The sequence below is a fragment of the Haliaeetus albicilla genome, chromosome 22, assembly GCF_947461875.1.
Source record: "Haliaeetus albicilla chromosome 22, bHalAlb1.1, whole genome shotgun sequence".
Lineage (NCBI taxonomy): Eukaryota > Metazoa > Chordata > Aves > Accipitriformes > Accipitridae > Haliaeetus > Haliaeetus albicilla.
In genome coordinates, this window is record NC_091504.1 from 24,726,672 (window position 1) to 24,740,175 (window position 13,504).

At 60.0% G+C, this 13,504-nt stretch overlaps 1 protein-coding gene across 1 annotated transcript; it reads left to right on the plus strand.

Moving 5' to 3' along the window:
- Positions 1 to 1,419: 1,419 nt before the first annotated feature.
- NPW (neuropeptide W) lies at positions 1,420 to 4,504 on the plus strand. The gene is given in 6 exon segments (XM_069809345.1): positions 1,420 to 1,440; positions 1,442 to 1,594; positions 1,596 to 1,704; positions 1,707 to 1,805; positions 3,125 to 3,240; positions 3,502 to 4,504. Coding segments are annotated over 6 exon segments (534 nt in total). The 3' UTR covers positions 3,538 to 4,504.
- Positions 4,505 to 13,504: the final 9,000 nt, after the last annotated feature.

A 13,504-nucleotide genomic window follows, 5' to 3' on the forward strand; every position in this document is an offset into this window, starting at 1 on the left:
ACCTCTTAAGCAGTCATGTCTTTGTCCTGCACTGAGGCAAGTTCATGGGCCCTAGGACCCCCCGAACTGTGGGTGGGATATTAGTTTGAGCTCAGCGAGATGGGAGTGAAATTCTGGGTCTTACCACTTTGTGGGCAGTACAAAGGTGGAGAGGAGCCAGTCGAGGCCCTGCACAGCACACACCGTGTGGACCCTCTGCTCCCCCCCTCACAGCAGCATCGTCTCTGCACCGAGGCAGGTTACCAAAGAAGGGCTTCAATCCGCATCGCCCACCTCTGTCTGGTACCCGCACTTGGGATGAATTTTGCTGAAAATCACTGCAATTTGTTCTTACTTACGGTTCTTCCAGGGCACGTTCCTGTGCCTTGCCGTCGGTCTCTCTCTCAGCAGGTGAGGCTGGGGGTCATACCTGAGGGAGGGTCATACCCTCTGAGGGTCCTCACTTGCAGTCAGTTTATAACACTTCTTCCTCCAGCAGTAAATCCTGCTGCTGTTGAGCAGGTCCTGAGGGGCCGGGGAGGATGCTGGGCTGCGGGGAGGTTTGTGGGGCTGCAGGGGGGATGCTCAGGGCTGCGAGGAGATGCTTAGGGGCCATGGGGAAGATACTCGGGGGCTGCAAAGGGGACCAGGGGGAGGTGGCTCGGGCCACGAGGGGATGCTGAAGGATTGGAAGGATGCTCGGAGCTGCAGGGGAGATGCTCCAGGATAGGAGGGATGCTCGGAGCTGTAGGGGAGATGCTCGGGGTGGGAAGGGGGATGCTTGGGGTGGGAAGGGGGATGCTCGGAGCTGCAGGGGGATGCTCCAGGATAGGAGGGATGCTCGGAGCTGCAGGGGAGATGCTTGGAGCTGCAGGGGAGATGCTCGGAGCTGCAGGGGGAGATGCTCGGGGTGGGAAGGGGGATGTTTGGGGTGGGAAGGGGGATGCTCCAGGATGGGAGGGATGCTCGGAGCTGCAGGGGAGATGCTCGGAGTGGGAAGGGGGGATGCTTGGGGCTGCAGGGGGTATGCTCCAGGATGGGAGGGATGCTCGGAGCTGCAGGGGAGATGCTCGGAGCTGCAGGGAGATGCTCGGGGGCGGGAAGGGCGATGCTCGGAGCTGCGTGGAGGGATGCTCCAGGATGGGAGGGATGCCTCGGGGCCATCGGGGAGGATGACCGGCCTCCCGGGGAGAGGTTTGCGGGGAGAGAGGGCGGGGGGGAGCCTGCGGGTAGGAGGTGCGGAGGGGGCCGTGGGGGCTGCCGGGGGCGGAAGCCCGCGGGGGTGCCCCTCCCGACGGCGGTATAAACCGGCGGGGCGCGCGGGGAGCGGGGCAGCCTTGCCTGGGGCGCTCCGGGGTCCGGGGAGCACCCCCCCCCTGCCCGCACCCCCCCCCTGCCCGCAGCCCCCCCCCCCCCCCCCTGCCCGCAGCCCGGCGCGCGATGGCGAGGCGGCGGCTGTCGGGGGGGCGCCTGGGGGGCCCTGGTGCTGCTGGGGCTGATGCTGCCGGCGGGAGCCTGGTACAAGCACGTCGCCAGCCCCCGCTACCACAACGGGTGGAGACGCGCCTCGGGGCTGCTGATGGGGGTCCGCCGCTCGCCCTACCTCTGGCGCCGGGGAGCTGCCCGGCCGACCCCCCCGCGCCGTCCCCCCGGGGGAACCGAGCTTCGCCGCCGCCCCGCCGCCCCCGGGACGCCCCGACGGGGAGACCCCCCCCGCCCCACCGCCGGCCCCCCCGGGCCCGGGCGCCTCCTGCAGCGCCTGCTCCGGCGGGGATGGGGATGGGGCCGCCCCCGCCCGGTCCCCGCCCGGCCCCCGCGGAGCTCAGGTAAACCCGGTCCCGGGGGGCACCGACGGACGGGAGGGGGGGAGGTGGTGGAGCCCGGGGGTGGCACCGGGGCCGGGGGGGGGGCACGGTCTCTCCGCAGCGCCCCGGGGTGCTTGAGGGGTGCCGGCCGTGCCTGGGGGGGCAAGGAGTCTTGCTGCCGTCTCTCTGCGGCACCCTGGGGTGCTGGGGGGGGGTCACCAGGTAACGGGGGGTGCACGGGGCCACGGAGGGGGTTCAGCAGGTAACGGGGGGTGCACGGAGCCACAGGGAGGGTTCACCAGGTAATGTGGGATGCACAGAGCCACGGAGGGGTTTCACCAGGTAACGGGGGGTGCACGGAGCCACGGGGAGGGGTCACCAAATAGCGGGGAGTTCACAGGGCCACGGAGGGGGTTCAGCAGGTAACAGGGGGTGCACGGAGCCTGGGAGGGGGTTCAGCAGGTAACGGGGGATGCACGGAGCCACAGAGGGGGTTCACCAGGTAACAAGGAGTGCACCGAGCCTTGCTGTGGTGTCCCATTCCACAGGCACCAGGGTTTTGGAGTGCCCCAGGCAGAGAGCTGGGCTGCCCCATGGCATCGCCCAGCTGTGGGGAGCTGCCCCCCCCCCCGACACCCACACCACCTTCTGCACCCAAGCCCCGGCTGGGCTGGGAGGGTGGGGGGGAGCGAGGGGAGCCGTGACCCTGCGGGACAGCCCGGGTCCCGGAGGGGTTACAGCCCCGTCACCGTTGCGTGAGTGCGACTGCATGAGTTGAGTCTCTGCCGCATTTTTAAACTTGAACCATGAGGTTTGTTTCACCCAGCAAAGCGGGCCGGGAGGAGGGGGCAGTCATTCCTCCTCCCCATGGGACGAGTTTGGAGGAGCTGCACTTTGGCTTTAGGGCAGAAAAAAAGAGCCGGATGGTTTCTGTGCCCCCCCATTTAGTGCAACACAAACCTGCACCTTGTGGGACCGAGCTGCAGGTGCCGGGAAGGGTGACTGCGGGGCCGGCAGGCCAGTGATGCTGAGGGGCTCCCGGCATGGCCCCTCCGCAGGACCCCTCTCCCTGCCCGCCTGGGGCTCAGCCAAGCTGCGTGGGACTGGCTTGGGGCTGGTTCCAACATTAAATCTCTTTCCTCTTATGTAAAGCTGAAGCCAACATCCAGCTGAAATCCACGGAGGCTTTTAGCTGTTGGATCAGCCCCTGAAACACGTAGCTGTATTCCTCCCCCTTTCCGTTTTTTGGAGGAAATCTGGGATTAGTATCTTTTTGGGAAAGCCCAGACAGGTCAGCTCAGCCCTGTGTTACGTCTGCGCTGTCCCGTTACCTCCCGCAGCCTGGCCGTGCATGGGCAGAGCAGTCCCGAGTACTGCGGTTGGGGTTCCGGACCTGCGGACGTGCGTGCATCCCTCTGATTTCACAGCAAAATTTCCACGGGAGCCTCGCAGGCAGGTCCGAGCCTGGGATTTGGGTGTCTGCATGGGGTTTATCTGTGTGCACAGTGGCAGAATGGGAGTCTGCAGTCACCACGGGTCGGATCTGAGCCCATGGAGGAGAATATTTCATAAATATCACGAATGCAGTGTTGGTTTAAGAGCTGCACGCAGGGGAATTGTGGTCCCAAGTGGGGAGGTAGGAGGTGGCAGGGCTCGGGTGCACAGCCGGACGCTCAGGTAAGTCTCCGAAATAACTCGGCCCTTCTTCTCCTTTCAGCTTCTCCCACTTGAAGACCTGGCTCTGACCCGCTGAAGGGGCCTGGCAGAGATGCTTCAAGCGCCGGAGGAGCATTGACTGCCCGAGGTGGAAACCGCTCACCCTAGCTGGCGAGGAAGAGTCTCATCGGTGGATCTCCTGGTACTCTGACCTCTCTGAAACCATATAGACAATTGCATTCCAAAAAATCTGATTTTTTGTGGCCGCTGTCCAGACGCAGTGGTAAATTCATCTTGTTTCCAGGTCAACCTAGTGCTATAAACTTGGGGAGAAATAAACAGGGAAGATATTTATTTTTGTTTATTTTTTTTAGATTTCTGTACTAGCTTGTTTGCAATATGATACAAACATGTACTGTTTGCTTCCTAGGAACCTGCCCTCATTAAAATGAGAATTGATCAAAGGAGGCTTTGGATTCATTGTGCTGTTATGTTTTTTGTTTTTTTTTTAAAGCAAAACCTGGTACGGCTTTGCACAGGGCAGGCACTTCGGTGGTTGGGTCACTCCCAGATTTTTCTGACGTGATTTAACTCATTGACACAGTTTCTTCTGCAGCTTTGCAGTAAATCTCTTTTACTGCCCGTCGGGGAGTTACTGCCAGGCTAAGTGTCAATTAAGATGACAAAGTTAGAAATCTTTCCTGGACTGGGCTGAACAAGAGCTCTGCGAGTCATCACTGCTCTAGTTGTTTATTTGCCTGCTTAGAGCTTAATTTTATACATCTCTCCGCTGATGAAAATAAATGTTATTTCCCATTAAAACAGGGAGAATCCTCAGGGCCAGGCAGGAGTGCGCGGTGAAGGTGTGCTGGAGTGGGTGGGATCTGGGCTCTAAAGAAAACTGAGGTTTGGGGGGCTGAGTCAGGCTCCCAGGAATTGCTGAGCTCTTGCCTGCCAGCGCTGGCAGATTTTGCAGGAAATCTGGCAGAAAGAGACATTTCCACCCCTCTCGCATGAACCGCCTGCTCCTGCCAAGCTCCTGCAGCCGACCGTGGAGCGGGGATAGCAGGGTTTGTGCTGCCTGTGGTTTGGATCCGAAAGAAGAAAACCCTCGTGGTGCTTGTTGGGGGAGCCGGGCATATGCCGAGCCCTGCCTGGCGCACTGCCCCTTGCACCCAGGGGGCTGCCGTCACCCCTCGCTGGGTCTCGGGGAGGATTTCAGGTGCTGTAACACGTGAAGGATTGTTCTCTCCCAGTTGATTCCCAACCGGTTTCTCCTCCATGTCCCCTCTCCCTTCCCCTCCCCATGATTTTCTAATTTCTGCTCTTCGTTAGCGCAGCGCAGTGCTCGGATGGGCCAAATGAGACATGATTGCCAATAACCCATTAGGCAGCTGCACTTGAAAAGGGCCATACCTGTCAGGGTGCCAATCAGCCTGTGGAGTGGCCACTGAGGCAGATTGCCCTTCTTGATGGAGGTAAGTGATAAAATGAGGTAGAAAATGTAAAGGTCAGCTTTGCGCAGGAGGATGCACAGAGAGCGGGATGAAGGACAATGTGATGAGAGACGCGACTGGAGAGTGCGCTTCCTCCCTCGTCTCTCGGAAAGGAACACTTGTATGTGCCAATTACTGGGGCAAAACCAGTGAGACACTCAGTTAACCACAAACCCTTCACTCCTCACCTTGTAAAATAATTTTTCCTGTTAATGTTGAGGAGCATGAGCTGATTCCTCTCTGGGGCCATAAAAAATAATTTCCTCTGTGCTCCCAGCTCTCTGGAGAGGTCTGGGCCTTCCCCCGAGGTCAACAAGCTCAATAAAATGGAAGAAAACTTAAGAAAGCATTTAATTACCCCTCCCGCCTCAGGGCAGGGCCCAGCCATCCCTGACAGATGTTCATGTGATCCCTTCTAAAAGTCTGGTCCTGGGTGAGATGCTGCACTCCCCTCGGACTGCCTCCCATCCCCCTTGCTCCGGGGGGGCTGCGTGCCCGGACCACGGGGACCCCCTGTCCCGGCCCCCATGGATGCCCTGAGACGAAATGCAGCCCCAGGGATTCTCGGGGAGGATGCTGGGTCCCTGCCCGCCATAGACTGAGTTTGCAGCCAGGAGCAAAGCGGGGGGACGAAAGCTTTGGAGGGGGGAGCGTGGGCAGGCCCAGAGCCCCAGCAGCACATCGGCTCCTGGCCCCCGTTCAGGGTCCCGGTGCTCCCTGACCCCCACAGAGCATCTCTGGGGGGGGTAACTGCAGCCCAGGATTCCTGGCACCTCTTTGGGCTTTGGGAGATGGGGGGCGCTCAGAAACCCCCAGGTGACGGTGGGACACGGCATCCCTTCCCTCCTACCACGTCCCACCAGATCGCTGAGGCTGTGGGGTGGTGGGCGGGGTGCAGGGGGTGCCAGGAGTGCAGCGGCACTCGGGTGGCTTTGCCATGCCATCTTGTGGCCACGCCAACATGCCAGGGGCTGGGGAGCTGCAACAGGGATGAGGATGAGCCCTCCCACCATGTCCCGGTCCCTGCACCCTTGCAGGGCGGGGAATTGCCCCCACGGGTGCCCCTCTGTCTGCACGGCCCCAGCCAAGACCACGGGCCTAGGAGAGGATGGAAACTCTGTCCCACCGCTCCATGTCTGGGTTAGGGCAGCCCAGGGATGGGGCTGCTCCCAGGCTCTGGGTCCCCGTGCAGCACACCTGGGGTTTGAACCTGGATCTGGCCGCTGGTCCAGGTCCATCCCTGAGGTGCCGCCTGGGAACTCTGCAGATCCAGCACCACCGGCCAGATGACGCAGCGAGGCTTTCCCGGACAGGGTGCGCCGTCACCCAGCCTGCCGTGCCAGCGGATCCGTTTTGTTCCAGACCGAGAGGCGAGCGAATCCCAGGGGTTGCGGCGGGCAGGAAGATGTCCCACCCCAACCCGGCCCAGAGCCCAGGGCGGCTCCCTTTCCTTCCTGGCTCCCTGGCCTCTCCCAAGGGACTGACAGCATCCATCGAGGTGGACGGGCACACCGGGGCTGGGGGCTTTGGGGAGGGCAGCGTCTGGGACAGGAACCGGCAGCCCCAGGGGAGCCGGCGTGAGCTCACGCCGGGGCTGGCCTGGGCACACACACAATGGCTGCAGGGCCACCGTGTGCACCAGGAGGAAGAAAACTCCCCAAGGAATTTCCTCCGTTGTCGGCTCTGCCCAGAAGCTGTTCCTCGCCCCACTGGGATGCGGGCGGCTGGGGCTGAGACGGGTCGGGGCTGAGCCCCTCTCCAGCGGGTCGTCCCTGTTGGGTGCGGTGGTGGCTGGGGATGGAAAGCCCTTGGGCAGAGCTGGGTACCCCGGACGGTCCCTGCGATGGCCCCAAATGTCCCTGCGGGGAGCCCCAGCGCTGAGCTGGGATCTGCCAGAGGTCCTGTCCCATCCCATCCCGCCAGGCTGTCCACACCTTCACGCTGATGCTGCCCAAGGGAACTGACCGAGGCTGGAGCTAAGGGGTAGGAGCTGCAGAGAGCAGGAGGTAACGGTACCTCTGTGCCTGCTGCTTCGCCTATTTCCAAGATGTCCAAAGCGCTGATAAGGTGACAGTGGCTTAGAAACACGGGCTGAGATCTCCCTGGCGGAGCTGCAGCAGCCCAGGGCTATTCCTGGGGTGCCCAAGAGGAAACTCCAGGTCGGGACCCTCCCACGGGCCTCACACTCCCACCCACGAGTGTTTCCCCCCCCGGCACCCCAACAGCCGTGCCAGCACCATGCCGAGGCCGCCCTGGAGGTGCCTCCCCCATGTTGACTGTACACAGGGCTGTATTTGGGGAGCGCTGGCACCGCTCTGTCATCGTGACAGCTCACTTGCCGTGGGCACGTGCCACTGGGAGCGGAGGTGACCCATACCAGCGCTGTCCTGCCTGCGCTGCCCGGCTCTGCCTGCTCCCTGCGCATCCTGCAGGACCCCGTGCCCCTCTCCTGGGGACGTGAACACACACTGCTGGGTCTGGCACAGGAGCAGCTGGTGGTGCAGCAAAGATAAAATGTCATCTCAGGGTCCCCTCCAGCCCCCCCTTCAACCCCTCCTGGGTGATGAGACACCAGGCTCAGGTACCTTCCCAGGACTGAGCATTTCCCTTGTCTTATCTTCTGGTGGATATTCCTTCTCATGTGTGCAGGAGAGAGCAAAACTCAGACATAGCCCCATCGGGCAGTGGAAGGAAGCCATCGTCCCCCAGCCCAGCTGTGCAGCTGCCGCAGGAGAAGCAGCCCCTCCATCAAACTGCGCTCCCCGAACCCTGTCAAGAGCCGCAAACACCTCAGAGGCCAGCGAAGGTCCCTGGGGAAGTCCTAGCCCTTCTGCTCATGCCAAGAAGTTGTTGCAGGAATGGCCCCAGTCCTCACGGGGTCCCCTGGGTGCTGGGGTGGCATCCAGGGCTGGACATGCCAGTAGAAGAGCTGATGCCTCTAGAACCCTTAGCCTGGGCCACAACTTTCACAGCACGGTAGGATTAAGCCCAGGCACGGCCATGCTAAAACACCAGCACAGATCGGCCACGCTCCCAGCCCCGCTGGCTGCTGTGGCTGGGCTTGTGGAGGGGATGTCCAAGCTGAGTGAAGCTGGGAGCTCCCCCCCCCAGTCTCCATCCACCTCCAGCCCCGCAAGAGCCTCTCGAGGTGCTTCTGCTGCTCCCCACTCAGGTCACCAACGCCCTGGGGCTTGGGTCCAGCTCCCACCTCCGGCAGCACGGGGCCTCCGCTCTCCTTTCTTTCTGCGGTGGAGCATGACGTGAATGAACGCCGATGCTCTCTTTGGGCAGCAGTGTTGCCCACCTGGCCAGGCGCTGGCAGGGACCTCGTGGGTGCATTCCTGCCCAGAGATGTCCCCTCTGCTGTGCTGGCCCTTCCATGGACATGCTCACCGGCGCTGCTCCGCCACCAGCCTCACCTGGGATGGGTGCTCCTGGGGACGGGTGCTGCTGGGGATGGGTATTTCCAGGGATGGGTGCTCCTGGGCATAGGTGCTTCCAGGGATGGGTGCTTCCAGGGACAAGGGGTCCCAGAGCCAACCGGAGAGTTTGGTGTTGCTCCTATATCCACATCCTTGCTGCTGCAGGCACAGTGGCACGCCGGTGTGGCACTGGCATCGGCACCGGCTGGCGTCCAGCTCAGGAAACAAGCTGTGCCAACACCAGCCTCTACCAGGAGCAATTCCCTCTGCGGTCGTATTATCCTTGCGGTTTTCCTGTAGCCGCTAAAGACATTCCAGCTCGGTGGAAAACGGTGGTCAGCGGCGGGACTGTCGCACTGCACGGTGCAGGCAGCGGGGTGCCGGTGGTGCAGGGGCACGGCGGCTGTGGAGCAGGGTGGCATGCATGCCACCAGCGCGCGGGAGCAGCATCATTGCTTGCACACTTATCCGCGGGTGTGCTGGCATGTGGGACATCTCGAGTGCACCCAGCTTGGCCGGAGACTGCCACCAGTTCTGTGCCTGCACAGCACCAAGTGCCACCGGGCCCCCTCCGGCTTGGTACCTGTTGCCCTGCTACCTGCTTGCAAATAATAAAAGATCTGGGTGGATTCCTTCCTGCCAGCTTGCACAAGAGGGATCTCCCAGCTCTCAGCAGCATAACTGAACTTTCTGGACTTTCACAACCCACAAAGCATTTAATTAATCCTCCTAATGATCAGTTCTCCTTTTGTCTCTATAAATCTAACCTGGAAAATGTTTACAGCTCAATAGTGCCACACACAGAGGCCTAGAGAAAATGAGACGGTGCTTTTTATGAGCTCTCCTCTCATTCCCAGTTCCTCCGGCAGCGCAAATAAATCATCAGCCTTTCCCCGCTCCTCGAGAGCTGCTGCTCCCTGAGAGCGGCCAGGACCCAGCAGCCCCACGCTGAGTGATGGCGAAACAAGGGAGGAACAAGCACGGCCGCATCCATGCCAGGTAGAAAGCCTGAGACTCCATTTATTAATAGTCAGAGCTAATTACTGCAGTAGCAGTGGCTCTCTGCAACTCCCAGCAGGGACCGTCAAACACCATGGCCAACAAGGGTATGTCCCTGAGCTTGGGCAGAGGGACCCGTGTCTTCCTCCACACCCAGGCAGAAGGTGCTGTGGGTGGCCAAGGTGTCCTGGGATGTGGAGCCCGGCTGCAACCAGCCCAGTGAGCTCCAGCTCTGCGGTGGAAAGCTGGGTGTGGAGCGGGGGACGGATAAACACTGGCTGAAACGTGCTGATGGGGAGGAGGAGGCTGCACGGGAGGAAGAGCATCTCCTCGCCAGCTGCTCCCACGGCCAAGATGGAAACCGGTGTCTTACGAAAGCCGAAGGGAGGGGTGTCCGGCAGCGCCCAGCCTTTTCCTTGCCCTCGCCTGCCTTTGGCGAAGCTCCCATCCCCGAGCAAGACAAGCACAAGAGAGCAACCTGCATCCTGGGAGAGGGTCGGGGAAGGGGCGGGGGGAATGGAGAAGGCACAAGATCTGCCCAAAGCCATCCAGCAGGCACGAGGTGTGCCATCTTGAAAATGTGTGTTCTTTTTGGCAGAAGATGGCCCAAAGGCACGTGCAAAACCTCTGATTTCTTTGGAAGCACTGGCACAGCCCAGCGACTCCATCGTCAGCCTCAGCAAACCATCCTCCCCCTCAAAGAGCCCCTCGCCCTGACCCTCCACCCGCCTTAGAAACAAGCCAGCCTGAACAGGCTCAGGTTATCAGCCGAGGTTTTGCCAGTTTCTGAACAAAGATGGACTTTATGGGGTCCAGAACTCCCTCCCTCCGACACAGCAGGGAGCCTGCCAGCTGAGCCTAACTTCTGTAATTTTGCATCTGTATTTTGCATGAGTGATGCAACAGGATCAGGCCTAAAGCAAACAGGGTTCAGGACACAGGTGCAATTCTCTGTCGCTGCTCAACCAAGTGCAGTGAAGGAATTAGAAGCAGATGTCAAACAAAAAGAGCTTCAAACCCTTCCAAGCCAGTAAGCACACAGATCCCACGAACTTCCTCAGCCTCAAGGCCAGCCCAATTCAGACTTAAATATCTGCCCAAATCAAAACACTCAGAAATTTAGACGGAAAAACCTCGCCTGGGCAGTATCTGCTGCATTTAATCAGATTTACCAGTAAGCGCAGGAGCCCTCCTGTGCTCTCTCCTTTTTTTTTACAACAGGCCACAGATGGGAAATAGCAGCATGGCCTTGAGAACTGAAGGGGGTTTGTACCATGCGACGATGCACAACGCCTTTTCAAGTTCTTTCCAGCTCCTTCACATGAAGCTGGAGCCTTCCCCATCAGCTGCAGTGAAAAAATACAGCATTTCTCTTTGAACCATGTCTGTGCCAAAGCATGCCCTGAACTCTGCATCCGAGGACAGGCGGGAAGGACGTCCCAGACCCGTGCACTGTCTGAGCTCAGAGGCACAACCACAGCACGGCTCCGTCGGTCCCCATAGTGGGATCATGAAATAAATGCTCCATTTTAGGCTCACAAGGTGTGAGACCACAAGCAGGCAGGCAAAAATCCTGTGCTGAGTCAGGGCTCTACCAAGTCCCCTACATGTCCCTGCAGGAGAGGGGACTCAGCACCGGCTTGGTCGGGGGGTCCCAATGCCCCCGGGGAGCGAGTGCTGGGATGTTGCTGCTTCCCGCGCCCGGTGGAGGTGGGCAGGGGTGCTCAGGCTGGAAGGTTTGCTAAAGCCTTCCCGGGAGTGATTTGCAGATCCCGGCATTTCTGCTGGGTTACGTCCTCTTGTTGGAGAGGTGACACTCGGTACCTGACCCTCCTTAATTTCTCTACAATGAATAGATGGGGTTTTTGGGAAAAAATGCCTTTTGGGGATGCTGAGGTTGAAAAAAAAAAACCAAATCCAGGTCACAGTTGACAAAATGTTTGTGCTCAAGAAAAAAAAACATTTTTGAAAAATTCAAACATCCCATTTTCACCTTTTTGAAATGAAATTTTCTCCCTGTTTTTATCTTGAGAGCTACCAACACTTTTAAAAAGACGTTCAAAAGGGTTAAAATATTCTGTCTGACCACCCAAAAGATTTTCTTCCTCGTGTTTTTATTGCACTGAATAAAAAGAAAAACTTTTTTGTTCAAATAAACTTGAAACAATTCCTTCTCCTCCCCCCCTCCCTCCAGTTTTTTGGTTTGGCCAGTGAGTGGAAAAATCAATTATTCGCACTCCTCTAGCCTGATAAAAAGCTTCAGGACTCCACAAAGAGGCTCAAGGGAGTACTTGCGTTGTACAGCAAATAAAACAGTCTCCAAATTTCCCCGGCTCTCAGGCAACCCCTTGTGTCACCCAAGATTTTGTGCCGAGATTGGCGCTTCTGCAGCACCGCAGAGAGCAAAGGAGCCTCGGAGCGAAGGCAGCCGGCGTCCTCCCTGGTGGGATCTCGCCAGCTGCAAATGGCACCCGGAGCCGGGGCTGAGCCCGCTCCTGTCTGAGGGTGACGGTCACCTCGAGGGACAGCACCGAGCGCTCACGGGGGCCGGTGCCCACCGCCCAGCCACACTGCGCTCTCCCCTTGTATGCGACGCCCAGGTAGCCGCATTGCCTATAGGAAACGAGGGTGGGAAGTGTTGCTGGAGATAAATAACGTCATTTTTTTTCAGACAGCAACTCCCCTCTAAGACACGTCACCAAGCATCTTTTTGGTTCGAGCACCTATCCTTTGAAAAGTGACTTTATGTCTAACTGCAGTGGAAGTCTTTTTTTTAAAGCAGACTACAAATTAAAAGTGAATCGATACTAGTTTCTGGAGTCTTATTTACGGCCTCAAGCTGGCTGCTGCATTTGCTGCGGGTCTATAAAAATCTGGTAGAACAGCAGTTGAGGAAGGAGAAATGCCACAGAGGAGAGCTAGAAAACCTGTGACACAGGAATGCAACACACACACCACCAACGCTAATCTGGGTCATTTCCTCCTTGTAAAAGATTTTGAGGAAATGAAGACCAGGAATGCAAAAGGGTGAAGATGGGGATCCCCGTGTTCCACCAAAACAAGCTCATTCCAGGTGAAACCTGGATGGTCTCTCTGCAGGGGCACCCGGGATGGAGCAGGAGCCTTTCCCCGCCAGGAATGTCTGGGACCGGAATGACAGAGCTGCCCGCTAACGAAGCCCATCCCTGGCCTGGCATTCGGGGACACGTTTCTGAGCTCCTTCACTTGAACGTATGAAGTGCATCAGGTCATGAGCTCTGTGTGTGCCAGACCGCCTGGGTGGGCAGAGCCGCTCTCGCAGGGAGCTCCGCATCTCCCCATGGTCACGGGCTGGGGCTGGGTGGGCAGAGGGGCTGCTGGGCTGTATCCTGCCCTCTCCGGACCAGCATATCCCATCAGTTCAGGATCAACTCTGGATGAGTGACCCTGCTCTTCATCACCTCCCTTCACGAGGTTGTCCTTGCCCGTGTCCCGGAAAGCTGTGTTACCCCCCAAAGATGAGCCTTGGCTCGGGTATCCCTTCCCGGAGGGGATGGGGATGGGGGGTCCCGGCCCGCAGACCCAAGGGGAGACCCGGCTCGGCGGTGTTGTGTCGGCACCGGTCCCCGGGCTGGCCCGGAGGGTGGTGGGCTCCAGCCGGCTGCCCGCGGGGCTGCCCCCTGCCCTGGCCCGGGGGGGCTGCCCCCAGCCCGGGGAGGGGGTGTGTGCTCTGTGCTGCACAGGGCCGGGGCCGGGGGCAGAAGCCCCGCAGCAGCCGGAGCAGGAGCTGAGCCCGCAGAGCTCCGATCCGTGAGCCCGGGAGGCCGAGATCGGTCCCGGGGCTCCATCGGCTCCGTCCGCCCGGTCCCGGTGCCGGTCCTGGTGTCGATCCCGGTGCCGGTGTCGATCCCGGTGCCGGTGCCGGTCCCGATGTCGATCCCGGTGCCGGTCCCGGTGCCGGTGTCAATCCCGGTGCCGGTCCCGGTCCTGGTGTCGATGCCGGTGCCGGTGCCGATCCCGGTGTGGATCCCGGTGCCGGTGCCGGTGCCGATCCCGGCTCCGCCCGCCCCGTCCCTCGCCCGTCCCCATCCCCATCCCCGTCCCCGTCCCCGACCGTCGCTGCGGCTCCGCCCCGGCTCCGCCCGGTCCGTCCCCGTCCCCGTCCCCG